The sequence below is a fragment of the Pristiophorus japonicus genome, chromosome 11 (genome assembly GCF_044704955.1).
Source record: "Pristiophorus japonicus isolate sPriJap1 chromosome 11, sPriJap1.hap1, whole genome shotgun sequence".
Taxonomy (NCBI): Eukaryota; Metazoa; Chordata; class Chondrichthyes; family Pristiophoridae; genus Pristiophorus; species Pristiophorus japonicus.
In genome coordinates, this window is record NC_091987.1 from 219,964,111 (window position 1) to 219,989,110 (window position 25,000).

Sequence of the window (25,000 nt, forward strand, 5' to 3'; positions counted from 1 at the left end):
CGTTGTCGTATCCGAATCTATGATTTTTTTTTTTTCCCCCCCCCCCCCCCCCCCCGCTCACCCACCCCCCTCACCCACCCTTCCCCCACCCCCCCACACACCCACCCCCCCCACCCCCACCTCACCCCCCCCCCACCCCCCTCACACCCCCCTCACCCCCCAACTCTCTCCCCCTCTCCCCCACCACTCCCCCCCTCACCCCCCCCCTCACTCCCCCCCACCCCCAACTCTCACCCCCCCACCCCCAACTCTCACTCCCCCCCTCACCCCCACTCTCACTCCCCCCTCCACCCCAACTCTCACTCCCCCCCCTCACCCCCAACACTCACTCCCCCCCCTCACCCCCAACTCTCACTCCCCCTCACCCCAACTCTCTCCCCCCCTCACCCCCAACTCTCACTCCCCCCCTCACCCCCAACTCTCACTCCCCCCCTCACCCCCAACTCTCACTCCCCCCCTCACCCCCAACTCTCACTCCCCCCCTCACCCCCAACTCTCACTCCCCCCCTCACCCCCAACTCTCACTCCCCCTCACCCCCAACTCTCACTCCCCCCCTCACCCCCAACTCTCACTCCCCCCTCACCCCCAACTCTCACTCCCCCCCTCACCCCCAACTCTCACTCCCCCCCTCACCCCCAACTCTCACTCCCCCCCTCACCCCCAACTCTCACTCCCCCCCTCACCCCCAACTCTCACTCCCCCCCTCACCCCCAACTCTCACTCCCCCCCTCACCCCCAACTCTCACTCCCCCCCTCACCCCCAACTCTCACTCCCCCCTCACCCCCAACTCTCACTCCCCCCCTCACCCCCAACTCTCACTCCCCCCCTCACCCCCAACTCTCACTCCCCCCCTCACCCCCAACTCTCACTCCCCCCCTCACCCCCAACTCTCACTCCCCCCCTCACCCCCAACTCTCACTCCCCCCCTCACCCCCAACTCTCACTCCCCCCCTCACCCCCAACTCTCACTCCCCCCTCCCCCTCCACTCTCATCCCCCCCCCTCACCCCCAACTCTCACTCCCCCCCTCACCCCCAACTCTCACTCCCCCCCCTCACCCCCCAACTCTCACTCCCCCCCTCACCCCCAACTCTCACTCCCCCCCTCACCCCCAACTCTCACTCCCCCCCTCACCCCCAACTCTCACTCCCCCCCTCACCCCCAACTCTCACTCCCCCCCTCACCCCCAACTCTCACTCCCCCCCTCACCCCCAACTCTCACTCCCCCCCTCACCCCCAACTCTCACTCCCCCCCTCAGCCCCAACTCTCACTCCCCCCCTCACCCCCAACTCTCACTCCCCCCCTCACCCCCAACTCTCACTCCCCCCCTCACCCCCAACTCTCACTCCCCCCCTCACCCCCAACTCTCACTCCCCCCCTCACCCCCAACTCTCACTCCCCCCCTCACCCCCAACTCTCACTCCCCCCTCACCCCCAACTCTCACTCCCCCCTCACCCCCAACTCTCACTCCCCCCCTCACCCCCAACTCTCACTCCCCCCCTCACCCCCAACTCTCACTCCCCCCCTCACCCCCAACTCTCACTCCCCCCCCTCACCCCCAACTCTCACTCCCCCCCTCACCCCCAACTCTCACTCCCCCCCTCACCCCCAACTCTCACTCCCCCCCTCACCCCCAACTCTCACTCCCCCCCTCACCCCCAACTCTCACTCCCCCCCAACTCTCACTCCCCCCCAACTCTCACTCCCCCCCAACTCTCACTCCCCCCCAACTCTCACTCCCCCCCAACTCTCACTCCCCCCCAACTCTCACTCCCCCCCAACTCTCACTCCCCCCCAACTCTCACTCCCCCCCAACTCTCACTCCCCCCCAACTCTCACTCCCCCCCAACTCTCACTCCCCCCCAACTCTCACTCCCCCCCAACTCTCACTCCCCCCCAACTCTCACTCCCCCCCAACTCTCACTCCCCCCAACTCTCACTCCCCCCAACTCTCACTCCCCCCCTCACCCCCAACTCTCACTCCCCCCCTCACCCCCAACTCTCACTCCCCCCCTCACCCCCAACTCTCACTCCCCCCCTCACCCCCAACTCTCACTCCCCCCCTCACCCCCAACTCTCACTCCCCCCCTCACCCCCAACTCTCACTCCCCCCCTCACCCCCAACTCTCACTCCCCCTCCCCCCCCAACTCACACTCACCCCTCCCCCCCCCAACTCACACTCACCCCTCCCCCCCCCAACTCACACTCACCCCTCCCCCCAACTCACACTCACCCCTCCCCCAACTCACACTCACCCCTCCCTCTCCAACTCCCCCCTCCCCCTCCTATTCACACTCACTCCTCCCCCCAACTCACACTCACCCCTTTGCTCAGAGGGTTTTAAATCTGTGGAATTCTCTGCCTCAGAGAGCTGTGGAGGCTGGGTCATTGAATATAATTAAGGTAGCGTTAGACAGATTTTTGAGCGATAAGTGACTGTAGGGTTATGGGGAGCGGGCGGGGAATTGGAGCTGATGATCACATCAGCCATGATCTTATTGAATGGCGGAGCAGGCTCGAGGGGCCGAATGGCCGACTCCTGCTCCTATTCCTTATGTTCTAAATTGCCTTGGGTCATCTGGTAGCCATGAAAGGCGTGAGAGAAATCCCACAAACGGTAATGTGATGATGACCAGATAATCTGTTTTTTAGTGATATTGGTTGAGGGATAAATATTGACCAGGGCATCGGGAAGAACTGCTCTGCTCTTCAAAATCGTGCTATGGGGTCTTTCACACCTACCAGAGAGGGTTCTTTATATAATAATCTATATGGGCCTATCCTTACAGCACAATATCTTCCAAAGTTATCAGTGCCACTGTGATCATAGGATTGGATTTGTGAGCTCGTGGTTTAAACTAATTTTGTCTACATTAGCTATTCTGCATTAGAATAATGTAAAAACAAATTTATAATCTTACAAAAGGTGCTATATAAATGCAAGTTCTTTCTTTAAGAATAAAAACACAAAATGCTAGAAATACTCAGCAGGCCGGGCAGTATCTGTGGAGCGAGAAAGTAAGTGCATGGTGCTGACTCCTGCTTTGCTCTCCAAACAGGCACTGTCGCTGTAGAGATTTCTCTGGCTCCAAAGGTCAGAGGTTTCATCGGAGAGGATGTAGAGCTGAGCTGCAACTTCAGGTCATCTTTGCCCATCACGGAGCGTCTGACAGTGAACTGGTATTACCGGCCAGCCAGCAGAGGTTCGAAGCATGCTGTGAGTCTCAGGAATCGACAGTATTTGCCTGTAGTTAGTAACGACAGTTACCCCATTGGAGCGTGCAGACGCTTTGGGGATGTTCAGCCTCCGACGGCCAGTGTGTGACTTGTGTTTTCTGGGTCAATTTAAAGACCATTTGAAGAATCAAACTGAAGTTCCCTCTCTGTATCACACACACTTCTTCCGTCAGTGACATCTGTGATTGGGATTTCAGCAAAATGCAACAGTGGGTTTGCAAAGTGTCCACTTGAACTGGGAAAATCTCCCAGCATTACATTCATACAAAGGGTAGTGGAAATCTGGAACTCTCTCCCACAAAGGGCTGTGAATGCTGAGGGTCAATTGAAATTTTCAAAACAGAGGTGGACAGATTATTGTTGGGTGAGGGCATCGAGGGATATGGAGGAAAGATGGGAAAATAGAGTTGAGGAGCACTATCAGCCATGATCTGACTGAATGGTGGAACAAGCTTGAGGAGATGAATGGCCTTCTCCTGTTCCTATGTTTCTCTGTAGAAGATCCCTGGGATCACAGAATGACACACCACAGGAGGCCATTCAGCCTAATTGGATGGTAGAGCCACCCAATTAATCCTACTCTGCTCTTCCCCCACAACCCTGCAAACTCTCCCTTCAAGTATTTACCCAATTCACGGTTTGAAAGTTATTATTGAATCTGCTCCCACCGCCCTTTCAGGCAGCGTGTTCCCGACCACAACAACTTGCTGTGTAAACAATGTTTCCTCATTTCGCCTCTGGTTTCTTTGCCAATCACCTTAAGTCCGTGTCCTCTGAGTACCGACCCTCCTGCCACTGGAAACAGTGTCTCCTTATTTACTCTAATCAAAACCCTTCATAATTGTGAACACCTCGATTAAAACTCCTCATTAACCTTCTCTGCTCTAATGAGAACAACCCCAGCTTCTCCAGTCTCTCCATGTAACTGAAGTCCCTCATCCCTGGAACCATTTCTACTAAATCTCCTCTGCACCCTCTCCAAGGCCTTAACATCCTTGCTACATATTGATTGGGTTAACCAAACTGGTAGCAATGCGGTGGAGGAGGATTTCCTGGAGTGTATTAGGGACGGTTTTCTAGACCAATATGTCGAGGAACCAACTAGAGAGTTGGCCATCCTAGACTGAATGATGTGTAATGAGAAAGGACTAATTAGCAATCTTGTTGTTCAAGGCCCCTTGGGGAAGAGTGACCATAATATGGTAGAATTCCTTATTAAGATGGAGAGTGATAAAGTTAATTCAGAAACTAGGGTCCTGAACTTAAGAAAAGGTAACTTTGATAGAATGAGGCACGAATTGGCTAGAATAGATTGCCAAATGATACTTAAAGGGTTGACAGTGGATAGGCAATGGCAAACCTTTATAGATCACATGGACAAACTTCAACAATTGTACATCCCTGTCTGGAGTAAAAATAAAACGGGGAAGGTGGCTCAACCGTGGCTAACAAGGGAAATTTAAGGATAGTGTTAAATCCAAGGAAGAGGCATATAAATTAGCCAGAAAAAGCAGCAAACCGGAGGACTGGGAGAAATTTAGAATACAGCAGAGGAATACAAAGGGTTTAATTAGGAGGGGGAAAATAGAGTATGAGAGGAAGCTTGCCGGAAACATAAAAAAATGACTGCAAAAGCTTCTATAGATATGTCAAGAGAAAAAGATTAGTGAAGACAAACGTAGGTCCCTTGCAGTCAGATTCAGGTGAATTTATAATGGGGAACAAAGAAATGGCAGACCAATTGAACAAATACTTTGGTTCTGTCTTCACAAAGGAAGACACAAATAACCTTCAGGAAATACTAGGGGACTGAGGGTCTAGTGAGAATGAGGAACTGAAGGATATCCTTATTAGGTGGGAAATTGTGTTAGGGAAATTGACGGGATTGAAGGCTGATAAATCCCCAGGGCCTGATAGTCTACATCCCAGAGTACTTAAGGAAGTGGCCCTAGAAATAATGGATGAATTGGTGATAATTTTCCAACAGTCTATCGACTCTGGATCAGTTCCTATGGACTGGAGGGTAGCTAATGTAACACCACTTTTAAAAAAGGAGGGAGAGAAAACGGGTAATTATAGACCGGTGAGCCTGACATCAATAGTGGGGAAAATATTAGAATCAATCATTAAGGATGATATAGCAGCGCATTTGGAAAGCAGTGATAGGATTGGTCCAAGTCAACATGGATTTATGAAGGGGAAATCATGCTTGACAAATCTTCTGGAATATTTTGAGGATGTAACTGGTAGAGTGGACAAGGGAGAACCAGTGGATGTGGTGTATTTGGACTTTCAAAAGGCTTTTGACAAGGTCCCATACAAGACATTGGTGTGCAAAATCAAAGCACATGGTATTGGGGGTAATGTACTGACATGGATAGAGAACTGGTTGGCAGACAGGAAGCAGAGAGTTGGGATTAATGGGTCCTTTTCAGAATAGCAGGCACTGACTAGTGGAGTGCCCCAGGGCTCAGTGCTAGGACCCCAGCTCTTTACAATATATATTAATGATTTAGATGATGGAATTGAGTGTAATATCTCCAAGTTTGCAGATGACACTAAACTGGGTGGCAGTGTGAGCTGTGAGGAGGACGCTAAGAGGCTGCAGGGTGATTTGGGCAAATACATGGCAGATGCAGTATAATGTGGATAAATGTGAGGTTATCCACTTTGGGGACAAAAATACGAAGGCAGAATATTATCTGAATGGCAGCAGATTAGGAAAAGGGGAGGTGCAACGAGACCTGGGTGTCATGGTTCATCAGTCATTGAAGGTTGGCATGCAGGTACAGCAGGCGGTGAAGAAGGCAAATGGTATTTTGGCCTTCATAGCAAGGGGATTTGAGTATAGGAGCAGGGAGGTCTTACTGCAGTTGTACAGGGCCTTGGTGAGGCCTCACCTGGAATATTGTGTTCAGTTTTGGTCTCCTAATCTGGGGAAGGACGTTCTTGCTATTGAGGAAGTGCAGCGAATGTTCACCAGACTGATTCCAGGGATGGCTGGACTGACATATAAGGAGAGACTGGATCAACTGGGCCTTTATACACTGGAGTTTAGAAGGATGAGTGGGGATCTCATAGAAACTTATAAAATTCTGACGGGACGGGACAGGTTAGATGTGGGAAGAATGTTTCCGATGTTGGGGAAGTCCAGAACTAGGGCACACAGTCTTCGTCTAAGGGGTAGGCCATTTAGGACTGTAATGAGGAGAAACTTCTTTACTCAGAGTTGTTAACCTGTGGAATTCCCTGCCGCAGAGAGTTGTTGATGCCAGTTCATTGGATATATTCAAGAGGGAGTTAGATATGGCCCTTACGGCTAAAGGGATCAAGGGGTATGGAGAGAAAGCAGGAAAGGGGTACTGAGGGAGTGATCAGCCATGATCTTATTGAATGGTGGTGCAGGCTCGAAGGGCCGAATGGCCTACTCCTTCACCTATTTTCGATGTTTCTATGTTTCTTCAGTGTGGTGCCCAGAATTAGCCACAATACCTCCAGCTGGGGCCTAACCAATGATTTGACTCGCTACTGCAGTTCATGAAATCTGGTCAGGTACATTGGTTAAGTGCACGACTGGATTGAACCAAAGTGTTGAGTTTTTGGGTGTTTGCGAAGCAGAAATGAAGACGTTAATAAATATGTTGTAAATCAGAGATGTCTTTCCAATAGAAACCATCATGACCTGTCCCCAGACCTGGCCTTCTCTCCGACGGGTAACCCATAATAATAATAACTTTTATTTATATAGCGCCTTTAACGTAGTAAACTGTCCCAAGGCGCTTCACTCCAGTGTTACAGACAAACAGATAAATTGGACACCGAGCCACAGAAGAAATTGAGGCAGATGACCAAAAGCTTGTTTAAAGAGGTAAATTTTAAGAAACATCTTAAAGGAGGTGGAAAGATGTAGTGGTTTAGGGAGGGAGTTCCAGAGCTTGGGGCCCAGGCAGCTGAAGGCACGGCCACCGATGGTGGAGCAGATATAATGAGGGATGTTCGAGGCCAGAATTTGAGGAGCGCAGACATCTGGTGGGGTTGTGAGGCTGAAAAAGATTAAAGAGATATCCATGGAGTGATTTGTAAACAAGGATGAGAATTTTGAAATTGAGGCGTTGTTTAACCGGGAGCCAATGTAGGTCAGAAAGCACAGGGGTGATGGGTGAGCGTGACTTGGTGCGGGTTAGTACACGGGCTGCTGAGTTTTAGATGACCTCAAGTTTACATAATGTAGACTGTGGGAGGCCGGCCAGGAGTGAGTTGGAGTAGTCAAGTCTAGAGGTAACAAAGGCATGAATGAGGGTTTCAGCAGCAGAAGAGCTGAGGCAGGGGCGGAGGCGGGCAATGTCACGGAAGTGGAAAAAGGCAGTTAGTTATGCCACCGATATGTGTCTGGAAACTCATTTCAGAGTCAAATATGACACCTAGGTTGTGAACAGTCTAGTTCACCCTCAGATTGATGCTAGGGAGAGGGATAGAGTCAATGGTTAGGGAACACAGTTTGTGGTGGGGACCAAAAGTAATGGATTTGGTCTTCCCAATATTTAATTGGAGAAAATTTCCCATGATGGGAAAGGGAGGTTTAAAGGAGTTTCTGTAGCCAATATTATTTGCTAACTGTTCTATCTAACTCTCTATCTATATATATTATATATATATCCTAAACCCCTCGATTAGATTCCAGCCTGTAACTCACTCCCAGATACCTGTTATTCTATATATTCTAATGAACAAAATGTTCAATCATTGTGGGTGGAGATTAGAGATAGTAAGGAGAAAAAGTCACTGGTGGGCGTAGTTTATAGGCCCCCAAATAATAACTTCACGGTGGGGCGGACAATAATCAAGGGAATAATGGAGGCATGTGAAAAAGGAACGGCAGTAATCATGGGGAATTTTAACCTACATATCATTGGTCAAATCAAATCGCACGGGGTAGCCTTGAGGAGGAATTCATAGAATGCATACAGGATTGTTTCTTCGAACAATATGTTACAGAACCGACAAGGGAGCAAGCTATCTTAGAACTGGTCCTGTGTAATGAGACAGGAATAATAAACAATCTCCTGGTAAAAGATCCTCTCGGAATGAGTGATCACAGTATGGTTGAATTTGTAATACAGATTGAGGGTGAGGAAGTAGTGTCTCAAACGAGCATACTATGCTTAAACAAAGGGGACTGCAGTGGGATGAGGGCAGAGTTGGATAAAGTAGACTGGAAACACAGATTAAACGGTGGCACAATTGAGGAACAGTGGAGGACTTTTAAGGAGCTCTTTCATAGTGCTCAACAAAAATATATTCCAGTGAAAAAGAAGGGCGGTAAGAGAACCAGCCGTGGATAACCAAGGAAATAAAGGAGAGTATCAAATTAAAAACCAATGCGTATAAGGTGGCCAAAGTTAGTGGAAAACTAGAAGATTGGCAAAATTTTAAACGACAGCAAAAATTGACGAAGAAAGCAATAAAGAAAGGAAAGATAGATTACGAAAGTAAACTTGCGCAAAACATAAAAACAGATAGTAAAAGCTTTTACCGATATATAAAACAGAAAAGAGTGACTAAAGTAAATGTTGGTCCCTTAGAAGATGAGAAGGGGGATGTAATAATGGGAAATGTGGAAATGGCTGAGACCTTAAACAATTATTTTGCTTCGGTCTTCACAGTGGAAGACACAAAAACCATGCCAAAAATTGCTGGTCACGGGAATGTGGGAAGGGAGGACCTTGAGATAATCATTATCACTAGGGGGATAGTGCTGGACAGGTTAATGGGACTCGAGGTAGACAAGTCCCCTGGTCCTGATGAAATGCATCCCAGGGTATTAAAAGAGATGGCGGAAGTTATAGCAGATGCATTGGTTATAATCGACCAAAATTCTCTGGACTCTGGGGAGGTACCAGCGGATTGGAAAGCAGCTAATGTAACGCCTCTGTTTAAAAAATAGGGCAGACAAAAGGCAGGTAACTATAGGCCAGTTAGTTTAACATCTCTAGTGGGGAAAATGCTTGAAACTATCATTAAGGAAGAAATAGCGGGACATGTAGATAGGAATAGTGCAATCAAGCAGACGCAGCATGGATTCATGAAGGGGAAATCATGTTTTACTAATTTACTGGAATTCTTTGAGGATATAACGAGCATGGTGGATAGAGGTGTACCGATGGATGTGGTGTATTTAGATTTTCAAAAGGCATTTGATAAGGTGCCACACAAAAAGTTACTGCAGAAGATAAAGGTACGCGGAGTCAGAGGAAATATATTAGCATGGATAGAGAATTGGCTGGCGAACAGAAAGCAGAGAGTCGGGATAAATGGGTCCTTTTCGGGTTGGAAATCGGTGGTTAGTGGTGTGCCACAGGGATCGGTGCTGGGACCACAACTGTTTACAATATACATAGATGACCTGGAAGAGGGGACAGAGTGTAGTGTAACAAAATTTGTAGATGACACAAAGATTAATGGGAAAGCGGGTTGTGTAAAGGACACAGAGGCTGCAAAGAGATTTAGATAGGTTAAGCGAATGGGCTAAGGTTTTGCAGATGGAATACAATGTCGGAAAATGTGAGATCATCCACCTTGGGAAAAAAAAACTGTAAAAGGGAATATTATTTGAATGGGGAGAAATTACAACATGCTGCAGTGCAGAGGGACCTGGGGGTCCTTGTGCATGAAACTCTTTTGAGTTTACCTGCGAAAACATAAAACATGTATCCGTGCCACCCGACCTGGATGACACACACAAGACATTTACAAGGCCCTTTTTTTTTTTTTTGGGGGTGTTTTTTTTTTTGTGGTTTTTTTTTTGGGCACTAAAATCAAATTTTTCCTTTTTTCCAGTGCCCCCTATAAAAGGAGAGGGGGACACTAAAAGCACCGGCAATTAAAACAAATTAAACTTAAAAAACGTAAAATCAAATTAAAATTTGGTTGCCGGGCGTGATGATGCACTCCAGTCCCTCCGGTGCCCACCTCTCGCGGAAGGCCGCGAGCGTACCGGTGGACACCGCGTGCTCCATCTCCAAGGACACCCTGGACCGGATGTAAGAGCGGAAGAGAGGCAGGCAGTCAGGTTGAACGACCCCCTCGACCGCCCGCTGCCTGGACCGGCTGATGGCACCCTTGGCCGTGCCCAGGAGCAGTCCTACGAGGAGGCCTTCGGACCTACCCGCTCCCCTCCGCACAGGGTGCCCAAAGATCAGGAGAGTGGGACTGAAGTGCAGCCAGAATTTCAGGAGCAGCCCCTTCAAATAGTGGAACAGGGGCTGCAACCTCGTGCATTCAATAAAAACATGGAACACGGACTCCTCCAGACCGCAGAAATTGCAGGCGGCCTGGGAGTCCGTGAACCGGCTTAAAAATTTATTGCATGGCACTGCTCCGTGCACCACCCTCCAGGCCAAGTCCCCGATGAATAGTGGGAGGACCCCTGCGTAGAGTGCCCTCCATCGGGGACCCCCGCCTCCTCCGGACGGCAAGATGGTACGCCATGGCGTGTCCGGACGGCCGGCGAGGATGGCAAAGTTGAGGGTGTGCAGGAGCAGCCCGTACAGGAAACCCCTCCGCGCGGAACTGAAAGGCACGGAGGGGATTTCCCCGAGGCGGCTTCCTTGTGCATGAATCCCAAAAAGTTAGTTTGCAGGTGCAGCAGGTAATCAGGAAGGCGAATGGAATGTTGGCCTTCATTGCGAGAGGGATGGAGTACAAAAGCAGGGAGGTCCTGCTGCAACTGTACAGGGTATTGGTGAGGCCACACCTGGAGTACTGCGTGCAGTTTTGGTCACCTTACTTAAGGAAGAATGTACTAGCTTTGGAGGGGGTTCAGAGACGATTCACTAGGCTGATTCCGGAGATGAGGGGGTTACCTTATGATGATAGATTGAGTAGACTGGGTCTTTACTCGTTGGAGTTCAGAAGGATGAGGGGTGATCTTATAGAAACATTTAAAATAATGAAAGGCATAGACAAGATAGAGGCAGAGAGGTTGTTTCCACTGGTTGGGGAGACTAGAACTAGGGGGCACAGCCTCAAAATACGGGGGAGCCAATTTAAAACCGAGTTGAGAAGGAATTTCTTCTCCCAGAGGATTGTGAATCTGTGGAATTCTCTGCCAAGGAAGCAGTTGAGGCTAGCTCATTGAATGTATTCAAATCACAGATAGATAGATTTTTAACCAATAAGGGAATTAAGGGTTACGGGGAGCGGGCGGGTAAGTGGAGCTGAGTCCACGGCCAGATCAGCCATGATCTTGTTGAGGGGCTAGATGGCCTACTCCTGCTCCTAATTCTTATGTTCTTATGTTCTTATATATAAACTCCCGAACTCCTCGATTAGATTCCGGCCTGTAACTCACGGGGTTGAGGGTAATATATTTGCATGGATGGCAGATTGGCTAACTAACAGAAAACAGAGAGTCAGGATAAATGGGTCTTTTCTGATTGGCAAACGGTAACTAGTGGGATGCCACAAGGATCAGTGCTGGGTCCTCAACTATTTACAATCTATATTAATGACTCAGATGAAGGGACCGAGTGTAATGTAGCCAAGTTTGCTGATGATACAAAGATGGGAGGAAAAGCAAATTGTGAGGAGGACACAAAAAATCTGCAAAAGGATATAGACAGGCTAAGTGAGTGGGCAAAAATTTGGCAGATGGAGTATGATGTGGGAAAGTGTGAGGTTATCTATTTTGGCAGGAAAAATAAAAAAACAAATTATTATTTAAATAGAGAGAATCTACAAAGTGCTGCAGTACAGAGGGACCTGGGGGTCCTTGTGCATGAAACACAAAAAGTTAGTATGCAGGTACAGCAAGATATCAGGAAGGCAAATGGAATGTTGGCCTTTATTGCAAGGGGGATAGAGTATAAAAGCAGAGAAATCCTGCTACAACTGTACAGAGTATTGGTGAGGCCACACCTGGAGTACTGCGTACAGTTATGGTCTCCGTATTTAAGGAAGGATATATTTGCATTGGAGCCTGTTCAGAGAAGGTTCACTCGGTTGTTTCCAGAGATGAGGGGGTTGACTTATGAGGATAGGTTGAGCAAGTTGGGTCTGTACTCATTGGAGTTTAGAAGAATGAGAGGTGATCTTATTGAAACATATAAAATACTGAGGGGGCTCGACAAGGTGGATGAGGAGAGGATGTTTTCTCTCGTGGGGGATATTAAAACCAGGGAACATAGTCTCTGTATAAGGGGCCATCCATTTAGAGCTGAGAAGAGGAGGAATTTCTTCTCTGAGGGTTGTAAATCTGTGGAATTCTCTGCCCCAGAGAGCTGTGGAGGCTGGGTCATTGAATATATTTAAGGTGGAGATAGACAAATTTTTGAGCGATAAGAGAGTGAAGGGTTATGGGGAGCAGGCAGGGAAGTGGAGCTGAGTCCATGATCAGATCAGCCATGATCGTATTAAATGGCGGAGCAGGCTCGAGGGGCAAATGGTCGACTCCTGGTCCTATTTCTTATGTTCTTATATACTCACTCCCGGGTATCTGCTATTGTATATATAAACCTCCCAAACCCCTTGATTAGATCCAGCCGGCATCTCACTCCCGGTATTTCTCTCATTTGTTCCTTTTGAGCCTTTCCAGCTGCAAAGCCTTTGCAGAATGAATGTCATGGTTCTTGAGTCAGGAAAATGCTGGACTCCATTATTAAGGAAGTGGTAACAGTTCACTTCGAAAACCATATGATTTGGTAGCATCAGCATGGTTTTATGAATGAGAAATAGTGTTTAACAAATTTATTAGAGTTTTTTGAGGACGTAACTAGAAGGGTAGATAAAGTGGAAGCAATGGATGTAGTATATTTGGATTTCCAAAAGGCATTCGATAAGGTGACTTTATTGCAAGGAGATTGGAGTAAAGAGGAAGGAAATCTAACTCCAATTGTACAGGGCTTTGGTGAGACCACACCTGGAGTACTGGGCACAGTTTGGGTCTCCTTATCTGGGGAAGAACATGCATACCTTGGAAGCAGTGCAACAAAGGTTCACTAGATTGATTCTTGGGATGAGAGGGTTGTCCTATGATGAGAGACTGAGTAAAATGGGCCTATACTCTCTGGAGATTAGAAGAATAAGCCGTGATCTCATTAAAACATAAGATTCTGAGGGGGGTTGACAGGGTAGATGCTGAGAGGTTGTTTCCCCCGGGCTGGGGAGTCTAGAACTAGGAGTCGGCAAGTTAGGACTGAGATGAGGAGGAGTTCATTCACTCAGAGGGTGGTGAATCTTTGGAATTCTCTGCCCCAGAGGGCTGTGGATGCTGAGTCGTTGAGTATATGCAAGGCTGAGATCAATAGGTTTTTGGACTCGAGGAAAATCAAGGGATATGGGGATTGGGCGGGAAAGTGGAGTTTAGATCATTATCCGCCATGATCGTATTGAATGACGGAGCAGGCTCGAGGGACTGAATGGCCGACTCCTGCTCCATGCTCTTATGTTCTTAGATGCCGCATTGTCGGAGGGTCGGTACTGAGTGAGCGACGCACTGTCGGAGAGGCAGTACTGAGGGAGTGCCGCACTGTCTGAGGGGCAATACTGAGGGCTGCACTGTTGGAGGGGCAGTACTGAGGGAGCGCCGCACTGTCGGAGGAACAGTACTGAAGGAGCGCCGCACTGTTGGAGGGGCAGTACTGAGGGAGCGCCGCACTGTCGGAGGGGCAATACTGAGGGAGCGCCGTACTGTCGGAGGGGCAGTACTGAGGGAGCGCCGCAGTGTCGGAGGGGCAGTACTGAGGGAGTGCCGCAATGTCGGAGGGGCAGTACTGAGGGAGCGCCGTACTGTCGGAGGGGCAGTACTGAGGGAGCGTCGGAGGGGCAGTACTGAGGGAGTGCCGCAATGTCGGAGGGACAGTACTGAGGGAGCGCCGCACTGTCGGAGGGACAGTACTGAGGGAGTGCCGCACTGTCTGAGGGGCAATACTGAGGGCTGCACTGTCGGAGGGGCAGTACTGAGGGAGTGCCGCACTGTCGGAGGGGCAATACTGAGGGAGCGCCGTACTGTCGGAGGGGCAGTACTGAGGGAGCGCCGCACTGTTGGAGGAGCAGTACTGAGGGAGCGCCGCACTGTCGGAGGAACAGTACTGAAGGAGCGCCGCACTGTTGGAGGGGCAGTACTGAAGGAGCGCCGCACTGTTGGAGGGGCAGTACTGAGGGAGCGCCGCACTGTCGGAGGGGCAATACTGAGGGAGCGCCGTACTGTCGGAGGGGCAGTACTGAGGGAGCGCCGCAGTGTCGGAGGGGCAGTACTGAGGGAGTGCCGCAATGTCGGAGGGGCAGTCCTGAGGGAGCGCAGTACTGAGGGAGCGCCGCACTGTCGGAGGGACAGTACTGAGGGAGTGCCGCACTGTCTGAGGGGCAATACTGAGGGAGCGCAGTACTGAGGGAGCCCCGCACTGTCGGAGGGACAGTACTGAGTGAGTGCCGCACTGTCGGAGGGACAGTACTGAGGGAGCGCCGCAATGTCGGAGGGGCAGTACTGAGGGAGCGCCGCAGTGTCGGAGAGGCAGTACTGAGGGAGCGGCGCACTGTCGGAGGGACAGTACTGAGGGAGCGGCGCACTGTCGGAGGGACAGTACTGAGGGAGCGGCGCACTGTCGGAGGGACAGTACTGAGGGAGCGCCGCACTGTTGGAGGGGCAGTACTGAGGGAGCGCCGCACTGTCTGAGGGGCAATACTGAGGGAGCGCCGCAATGTCGGAGGGGCAGTACTGAGGGAGCGGCGCACTGTCGAAGGGGCCGTGTTTCAGACATCACTAAAAAAAACAGATTATCTGGTCATTATCACATTGCTGAGCGCAAATTGGCTGCCATGTTTCTCTGCATTATCTTAGTGACTACACTTCAAAATTATTTCCTGGGCTGTAACATGCGTTAGGATAGGCTGAGGTGCAGTGGCATGGCTGTTTGTTGGTAATGATGTTGCTGCACAGAGTTGAATCACGTCAGTCCTGACGCACTGTGTGAGTCTGCAATCCTGTGATTGAAGATAAGCGACATCAAAGCTCAATGTGATTTGTTTAATTGCTCTGTGTGTCCAACCCCTTCCTTCCTGAGAGAGTCAGTAAATGAGATCTCCAAACTGATCCTCTCCGTCCAGTCACGCACCAGAGGACGGGAGCTTTTGTTGTTTTGGGTCTGGACAGTCTCCTTGTTTATTTCTTGTGTCAACAAATGGCGCAGGTTTATAACACACAACCCTCGGTTACCTGGATCAGTTCTGGCCCGGAGTGTCCGCCTGCATTTTATGCTCGAGCCTCAGAGACGAGAGTGAGCCAATCCTGTACACGGGGGTTTAAAATAAAGGGTTATCTGCATATTAAACAGTAATGTTATCCAGGATGATCATATCTAAATAAAACTACTGAAATATTCTCTCCGCAAGAAATTAAAATCCAGGTTAAAGTGGTAGTGCCTATAAACTGCAGCTATTGTGTCTTTCTCTCCATAATCTGAGAATATTTAATAAACCCGGTGACAATCTGTACCGTGATATACGTGTCACTGGTTCATAAGAACAAAAGAAATAGGAGCAGGAGTCGGCCATTCGGCCCCTCGAGCCTGCTCCGCCATTCAATAAGACCATGGCTGATCTCATCATAAACTCAGCTCCACTTCCCCGCCCGCTCCCCATAACCCTTTACTCCCTTGTGCTCAAAAATCTGTCTATCTCCGCCTTAAATATATCCAATGACCCAGCCCCCACAGCTCTCTAGGGCAGAGAATTCCACAGGTTTACAACCCTGAGAGAAGAAATTCCTCCTCATCTCAGTTTTGAATGGGAAGCCCCTTATTCTGAGAATATGCCCCCTAGTTCCAGATTCCCACATGGGAAACATCCACTCTGCATCCACCTTGTCAAGCCCCCTCATTATCTTATAGGTTTCGATAAGATCACCTCTCATTCTTCTGAATTCCAATGAGTAGAGGCCCAACCTACTCAACCTTTCCTCATAAATTAACCCCCTCATCTCCGGAATCAACCTAATGAACCCTCTCTGAACTGCCTCCAATGCAAGTATATCCTTCCTTCCTTCTCCTGTCCTACTCGCTGGGACTGTCTGGAGTGGGGCTCGACCCGAAAGCTCAGACCCCAAGTTGAGAATCTAGCTCTGAGCCTAGGCTCACTCCTGACTTGTGCAGAATGAGAGGGGAAGGATTTATAATTCCAGCGGCTCGAGGGGTTGCCTAATACTATACTGTACAAACAACAACTGCCAGAGATAAGGAGGCTGTCAAACACTCTGCTTTACAACCGACCACTTCACATTAACTGGCCCTTTGTATATTTGCTAATCCTGGGTGCTGAGGGATTCTGCCCTTCACACACCTCTGGTACAGCCCCTGCAGCTGCTGCGATAACCATTGCATCGAATGTGTCCATCCAACCTTACTGCATTTAAGGGGAAGCTGGATAACCACACGAGGGAGAGAGGAATAGAAGGATATGGTAATGGGGTGAGAGGTTGGTGTGGAGCATATACCCCTGCACGGAGCGTTGGGCCGAGTAGCCTGTTTCTGTGCGGTACACCTGGTGTGATTCCATTGCCCAGACTCTCTACAGGCTGCACTGTTGCACACACTCTCTGAAATATTTATTTCTACCGACTTTTCTCCTCTGGTGAAGATTCTAAAATACCGTTAACAGGCACAGCAGCCTGTCTTAATTCCAAGATCCCTAAATCAAAACCGTCGATCAGTGTGGAGGAGCGGCTGATATCAGCAAGGTGCTCAGACCGGTTACTCCCCAAACTCAGCTAATTCAGCACAGGGTCTGAGCTTTGCACCTTCCTGAATGTATGGGGGCTTGGATGGGCTACAGTGTGTATGTGTGTGTGTGTGAGGGTGGGGAGTTGGATGAGGTACAGTGTGTGTGTGAGGGGGTGGGGAGTTGGATGGGGTACAGTGTGTGTGTGAGGGGGTGGGGAGTTGGATGGGGTACAGTGTGTGTGTGAGGGGGTGGGGAGTTGGATGGGGTACAGTGTGTGTGTGAGGGTGGGGAGTTGGATGAGGTGCAGTGTGTGTGTGAGGGGGTGGGGAGTTGGATGGGGTACAGTGTGTGTGTGAGGGTGGGGAGTTGGATGAGGTGCAGTGTGTGTGTGAGGGGGTGGGGAGTTGGATGGGGTACAGTGTGTGTGAGAGGGGGGGGGAGTTGGATGGGATACAGTGTGTATGTGTGTGTGTGAGGGTGGGGAGTTGGATGGGGTACAGTGTGTGTGTGTGTGTGAGAGGGGGGGGAGTTGGATGGGGTACAGTGTGTGTGAGAGGGGGGGGAGTTGGATGGGGTACAGTGTGTGTGAAAGTTTGTGTAATCTAGCAATTGTAACATGTAAGAGTATTTAAAATGAAACAGAAATCACAATTTTTAGTGTAAAAATAGACATTTCCAGGCCAGCTTTCCCAAACACAACAATAGAAATTCACCTCCAGTTTCATGTTTCAACCTTTCTATTCCACCTCCCTCCCCTCAACTCTCCTCTAGCCCCCAATCCTCCTTCCTCCCCTCAACTCTCCTCTAGCCCCCAATCTTCCTCCCTCCCCTGCTGTCACACGCCTGCTTGCCCCACCATTCTGGGTACAGTGCTGTGTTTCCTGAAGTGGAGCGGCGGGTTAGCCCGAGGGTTCTGTGTATTGAGGAAGAAGGTAAGTGACAGTCTCTCCCTCAGCTCCTGCCGGCTCAGGTCTAAAGTGCGGCACATGCGCCATCGAGTGGCAGTGTTTTGTATTGCAGCTGTGAATTGCAGTGTTCCGGGTCAGGGACACTTTGCATAGTCAGGGCTGATTAAACAGTGAAGATATTTTATTAAAAGAAAGATTTGCATTTCTATAGCGCCTTTCACAACCTTAGAATGTCCCAAGGCGCTTTACAACCAATGAAATACTTTTTGAAGTGTCATCATTATCATCATAGGCAGTCCCTCGAACATAAGAACATAAGAACATAAGAATTAGGAACAGGAGTAGGCCATCTAGCCCCTCGAGCCTGCTCCGCCATTCAACAAGATCATGGCTGATCTGGCCATGGACTCAGCTCCACTTACCCGCCCGCTCCCCATAACCCTTAATTCCCTTATTGGTTAAAAATCTATCTTTCTGTGACTTGAATACATTCTACTGCTCCCTTGGGCAGAGAATTCCACAGCTTCACAACCCCCTGGGAGAAGAAATTCCTTCTCAACTCGGTTTTAATTGGCTCCCCCGTATTTTGAGGCTGTGCCCCCTAGTTCTAGTCTCCCCAACCAGTGGAAACAACCTCTCTGCCTCTATGTTGTCTATCCCTTTCATTATTTTAAATGTTTCTATAAGATCACCCCTCATCCTTCTGAACTCCAACGAGTAAAGACCCAGTCTACTCAATCTATCATCATAAGGTAACCCCCTCATCTCCGGAATCAGCCTAGTGAATCGTCTCTGTACCCCCTCCAAAGCCAGTATATCCTTCCTTAAGTAAGGTGACCAAAACTGCACGCAGTACTCCAGGTGTGGACTCACCAATACCCTGTACAGTTGCAGCAGGACCTCCCCGCTTTTGTACTCCACTCTTGGACAACCTGCTTCCATGCCGAAAAAGGGATGAGTTCCCAGGTGTCTCAATGAAGGACCTAATATTCCAATCCTCACTGCTCCTGCTCGCTCCTGCAGCCACGGTATGCCGGTGGTGGAGGGCGTGAATGTTTAAGATGGTGGATGAAGTGTAGTCACTGATGTAATGTGGGAAACGCGGCAGCCAATTTGGACACAGCAAGATCCCACAAATAGCAATGTGATAACCAGATAATCTGTTTTTAGGGATAAATATTTGCCAGGATACCAGCGATAACGCCCCTGCTCTTCTTCCAATAGCGGCCGTGGAATCTTTTGCATCTACCTGAGAGAGCAGACAGGGCCTTGGTTTAACAAAATATGGCACCTCTGACTGTGCGGCGCTCTCTCAGTACTGCCCCTCCGACAGTGCGGCACTCCCTCAGTACTGCCCCTCCGACAGTGCAGCGCTCCCTCAGTCCTGCCCCTCCCGACAGTGCGGCGCTCCCTCAGTACTGCCCCTCCGACAGTGCGGCGCTCCCTCAGTATTGCCCCTCCGACAGTGCGGCGCTCCCTCAGTACTGCCCCTCCGACAGTGCGGCGCTCCCTCAGTACTGCCCCTCTGACAGTGCGGCACTCCCTCAGTACTGCCCCTCCGACAGTGCGGCACTCCCTCAGTACTGCCCCTCCGACAGTGCGGCACTCCCTCAGTACTGCCCCTCCGACAGTGCGGCGCTCCCTCAGTACTGCCCCTCCGACAGTGCGGCACTCCCTCAGTACTGCCCCTCCGACAGTGCAGCACTCCCTCAGTACTGCCCCTCCGACAGTGCGGCACTCCCACACTACTGCCCCTCCGACAGTGCGGCACTCCCTCAGTACTGCCCCTCCGACAGTGCGGCACTCCCTCAGTACTGCCCCTCCGACAGTGCGGCACACCCTCAGTACTGCCCCTCCGACAGTGCGGCACTCCCTCAGTACTGCCCCTCCGACAGTGCGGCACACCCTCAGTACTGCCCCTCCGACAGTGCGGCACTCCCTCAGTACTGCCCCTCCGACAGTGCAGCACTCCCTCAGTACTGCCCCTCCGACAGTGTGGCACTCCCACACTACTGCCCCTCCGACAGTGCGGCACTCCCTCAGTACTGCCCCTCCGACAGTGCGGCACACCCTCAGTACTGCCCCTCCGACAGTGCGGCACACCCTCAGTACTGCCCCTCCGACAGTGCGGCACTCCCTCAATACTGCCCCTCCGACAGTGCGGCGCTCCCTCAGTACTGCCCCTCCGACAGTGCGGCACTCCCTCAGTACTGCACTGGAGTGTCGAGCTGGAATATGTGTCGAGTCTCTGGAAGGGGCAAACAGCATTTCAATTCAACATTTTATATATATTTCTATTCCGCCCTGTCCTTGCCCAGCTGTGTAACCCTCCCAGCAGCAGTAGTCGGGCATCTTCTGTCCGTGTCCCAGCTGACCTGGGACCCAGCCACAATCTCGAAGGATTCCCAAAATGAAGTGGCATGGGCAACAGTAATAGCGATTAGCTCGGAGTCCCTCCGTGGCATTGCTCATGGTTAGTGCCAGGATTTGGAGCCCAAGAGCAAGTCAAGCGAGTATGGCATCACTCACTGTGGGGCGAGGGGTTTTTGCAAATTGCTGATCTGTGGCTAGACTGGAATAAATAACCTTTGTGTGTTCATCCTCCATCTCTCTCCCAACTTAGATTCTGCACTATCAGTCCCGGGTGTTTCCTGCTCTGGACGGCCCCTTCAAGGATCGAGTGCTGTGGAACGGGGAAGTCGGAAAAGGCAATGCCTCCATCATCGTGAAGAATGTGACGGAGAGCGACAATGGGACGTTTAACTGTGTGGTGTACAATCCGCCAGACGTGAGCAGTGACATGCCGAGCACCATCCTCACTGTCACCGAGAGAGGTCAGCTGGTGAAAGAGTGTCTGAGCATTGGAACTCTGGCTCCTCAATTGTCCCAATGTCAATCATGTCTCTGCTTCAGAGCGGAGGGCTTCCAGCTTGATTCTCTCCCCAGCTGGTGCCCATTGAGTTCCCGGTGGAGATTCTGTGGGAACGAGGCTTTGGCTGGAGTTTCGCTGCCAGTGCCGTGGTGTCTCCGCACAGAGGGGAAGCCGGGTGAGAGAGACAATCCATAGCTCCCCCACCCCAGGGGAGCCTGCCCCACCCTGAGTGTTGACTCTGTGTCAGTCCATCCATTGCCACAGCAGGGAACACTAATAGAAGATATTTACCAACAATGGTCACTTTGGGGGCCGCATGGCGCCTTTTACAGGCTCATTCAAAATTCCACCCAGAACAATTTTGTCAATTTAAAAGTCCGTCCATCGGCTGGGCCAGACTCCGAGAGTTGCTCAGCTACACATCCAATAGGGGAATGAGGAGAAATGCCTTTACACAGAGTGGTTAGTTTGTGGAACTCGCTACCACAGGGAGAGGTTGTGGCAAAACCTTTCAATAGATGCTTTCAAAGGGAAAGTAGAGAGTACATGAGAGAAAAGGCTACAGAGAGATGCTGAATGGCTGAGATGAGGCAGAGGTTGGTGTGGAGTATAAACAGTTGGGCGAATGGCCTGTTTGTGTGCTGTATATTCGATGTAACTGCTTTTGTTTCTCTTCCCTCATGCAGTCCTCCCATTTCGGCTCAGTGTGGCCATGGTGTTGGTGCTCTTGGTACTGGTGCCGTCTGTGCTGGTGGTCGCTGTGCTCCTGGTGTGGATGGGCAACAGGTTTGGTTACCTCAGAGCTGACTCCAAGAAATCATCAATAGAGGAGGCGGAATGGTAGGTCCGGTGCACTGGAGTGTGGAGTAGGGAGAGGACGGCTTGTGTTTATAGAGCGTTTAATTGTGCTCGGGGCCCAGGGGCAGCACGGCCCAGCCCACACTGCGATATGTGTGTGTGAGGTCCATGCAGCAGAGCTGGTCTCCAGTCGTCTTGGTTAACCCCTGCTACTGGACCAAGACCTCGCTCTGTCAAGCCCCGTGTGGTGGCTGGTGTGCAACGGTCACCCCACGTTAAAAAAATCCACACACAGGCATCTTCCACCCTTCAACATGTAGTTCGGGATCTGAAATATTAGGTCCTTTATTGAAACACTTGTGAACTCATCCCCTTTTTGACGAGGAAGCGAGTCACCTCGCCTCGAGGGAGCGCCGATGATGATTTGAGGCACTTCACATACAATCAATTACAATGTCATAATATTCAGATCACATACAGCAGCCATTGAGAACATAGCAAGATCCCACAAACAGCGCTAAGATGAATGAGCAGTTAATCTGTAGAAAGCAGTTGCTCATCGAATAATTGAATCATACTGCACCGAAGGAGCCCTTTCTGCCCGTCATGCCTGAATCGTCCCTTTCAACGAGCGATCTAATTAACTTTAATAAAGTTACTATTGCATCTGCTTCCAGCGTGTTCCAGATCACAGCAATTCTCCTTATCTCCCCTCGGGTTCTTTTGCCAAGATCCGAAGAGACCCTCAGCCCCAGAACACCACAACTGACTCGAGATAATCACCCATCCAAGTCACGGGAGACAACACAGGGTCACCTGCAGATAATCCCTCCCAGCCCCCTCCCCCACCCTCCCGCCCAACCGCCTTCCCCTCCCTCCCAGCCCCTCCCCCTCCCTCCCTCCCTCCTCAACTCCCTCCCAGACCCCTCCCCTCATCCCATCCTCCCAACCCCCTTGGTCCTCTGAAAGAATGAGTTGGTGGAGGAGATGGTTTAACTGGATAATTTTTGTGGATAGAAAGGCATTCTTTCTCTGATAAATAATGTGTTGTTTGACCGGCGCTATGTTGCAGACAGTAACTGTAGATGTTTCCCTGTCCAGCACCAGCGAGGAAGAGGAAGGTATGTGCAGCAGGATCTGCGGGCGATGTGCTGCGTGGTTACAGGTGAGAGCTCAGCACAGAGCATGCGATTGGCCAGAGAGCCCAAGCCAAGGGCAGGAAGTTGGTTCTAAAAGCCTGAAGGGAAACGAGAACGTTATCCATTGACCCGGCTCCTGACCTGTGCCAATACCAGGGCATCACCATTGGGTCTGCATTGGCAGCCGGAATGTACACGACAGTTCCGGCAGATTCCAGTCGGTGCTGCAAATGATCAGGTTCCAATGTAATCCAGGTTGGCCACGGAGCCACTGCCCGATACAGACAAGGCCCCGCTCGACCCTGATGGGACTGGGCCTGTGTAGGAACACAGAGCTTTGTTGTGTATCTAACCCGTGCGGAACCTGCCCTGGGAGTGTTTGATGGGACAGTGTAGAGGGAGCTTTACTCTGTATCTAACCCCCTGTACCTGCCCTGGGAGTGTTTGATGGGACAGTGTAGAGGGAGCTTTACTCTGTATCTAACCCCCTGTACCTGCCCTGGGAGTGTTTGATGGGACAGTGTAGAGGGAGCTTTACTCTGTATCTAACCCCCCTGTACCTGCCCAGGGAGTGTTTGATGGGACAGTGTAAAGGGAGCTTTACTCTGTATCTAACCCCCCTGTACCTGCCCTGGGAGTGTTTGATGGGACAGTGTAGAGGGAGCTTTACTCTGTATCTAACCCCGTGCTGTACCTGCCCTGGGAGTGTTTGATGGGACAGTGTAGAGGGAGCGTTACTCTGTATCTAACCCCGTGCTGTACCTGCGCGGGGATGCGGGCCGGGATCTGTTTACTGGTTCCTGTGTCTGTCCTGGTGATTGTTTTTCTGTCTGTTTCTCTCCAGGATTCCGATGAGGAAGATGAAGACGACCATCAGTTTTACCCAGCGCCCAAATTGTCCGCTGCAGTCGGGGCAGTGCGCCAACGTTAGTGAGATGGTTCCCTGAGCGTTTGGTCCGTGCAGACAGGGGACAGAAACCTCTCATTGACATAGAAAATAGGTGCAGGAGCAGGCCATTCGGCCCTTCTAGCCTGCACCGCCATTCAATGAGTTCATGGCTGAACATGCAACTTCAGTACCCCATTCCTGCTTTCTCACCATACCCCTTGATCCCCCTAGTAGTAAGGACTACATCTAACTCCTTTTTGAATATATTTAGTGAATTGGCCTCAACAACTTTCTGAGGTAGAGAATTCCACAGGTTCACCACTCTCTGGGTGAAGAAGTTTCTCCTCATCTCGGTCCTAAATGGCTTACCCCTTATCCTTAGACTGTGACCCCTGGTTCTGGACTTCCCCAACATTGGGAACATTCTTCCTGCATCTAACCTGTTTAACCCCGTCAGAATTTTAAACGTTTCTATGAGGTCCCCTCTCATTCTTCTGAACTCCAGTGAATACAAGCCCAGTTGATCCAATCTTTCTTGATATGTCAGTCCCACCATCTCAGGAATCAGTCTGGTGAACCTTCGCTGCACTCCCTCAATAGCAAGAATGTCCTTCCTCAAGTTAGGAGACCAAAACTGTACACAATACTCCAGGTGTGGCCTCACCAAGGCCCTGTACAACTGTAGTAACACCTCCCTGCCCCTGTACTCAAATCCCCTCGCTATGAAGGCCAACATGCCATTTGCTTTCTTATCCGCCTGCTGTACCTGCATACCAACCTTCAATGACTGATGTACCATGACACCGAGGTCTCGTTGCACCTCCCCTTTTCCTAATCTGTCACCATTCAGATAATAGTCTGTCTCTCTGTTTTTACCAACAAAGTGGATAACCTCACATTTATCCATATTATACTTCATCTGCCATTCATTTGCCCACTCACCTAACCTATCCAAGTCACTCTGCAGCCTCATAGCATCCTCCTCGCAGCTCACACTGCCACCCAACTTAGTGTCATCCGCAAATTTGGAGATACTACATTTAATCCCCTCGTCCAAATCATTAATGTACAATGTAAACAGCTGGGGCCCCAGCACAGAACCTTGCGGCACTCCACTGGTCATTGCCTGCCATTCTGAAAAGTCCGCATTTACTCCTACTCTTTGCTTCCTGTCTGACAACCAGTTCTCAATCCATGTCAGCACACTACCCCCAATCCCATGTGCTTTAACTTTGCACATTAATCTCTTGTGTGGAACCTTGTCGAAAGCCTTCTGAAAGTCCAAATATACCACATCAACTGGTTCTCCCTTGTCCACTCTACTGGAAACATCCTCAAAAAATTCCAGAAGATTTGTCAAGCATGATTTCCCTTTCACAAATCCATGCTGACTTGGACCTATCATGTCACCTCTTTCCAAATGTGCTGCTATGACATCCT

At 50.3% G+C, this 25,000-nt stretch overlaps 1 protein-coding gene across 1 annotated transcript in view; it reads left to right on the top strand.

Annotated features, from left to right (window-relative positions):
• Nucleotides 1-24,847, top strand: part of LOC139275684 (myelin protein zero-like protein 3) — a 38,445-nt gene extending 13,598 nt beyond the window's left edge. The window contains exons 3-7 of the mRNA XM_070892850.1: nt 3,064-3,221; nt 20,486-20,696; nt 21,421-21,574; nt 22,634-22,697; nt 23,516-24,847. Of these exons, the coding sequence (XP_070748951.1) occupies nt 3,064-3,221; nt 20,486-20,696; nt 21,421-21,574; nt 22,634-22,697; nt 23,516-23,602 (674 nt within the window). The 3' untranslated portion in view covers nt 23,603-24,847. The remainder of the gene's footprint in view (nt 1-3,063; nt 3,222-20,485; nt 20,697-21,420; nt 21,575-22,633; nt 22,698-23,515) is intronic.
• Nucleotides 24,848-25,000: the final 153 nt, after the last annotated feature.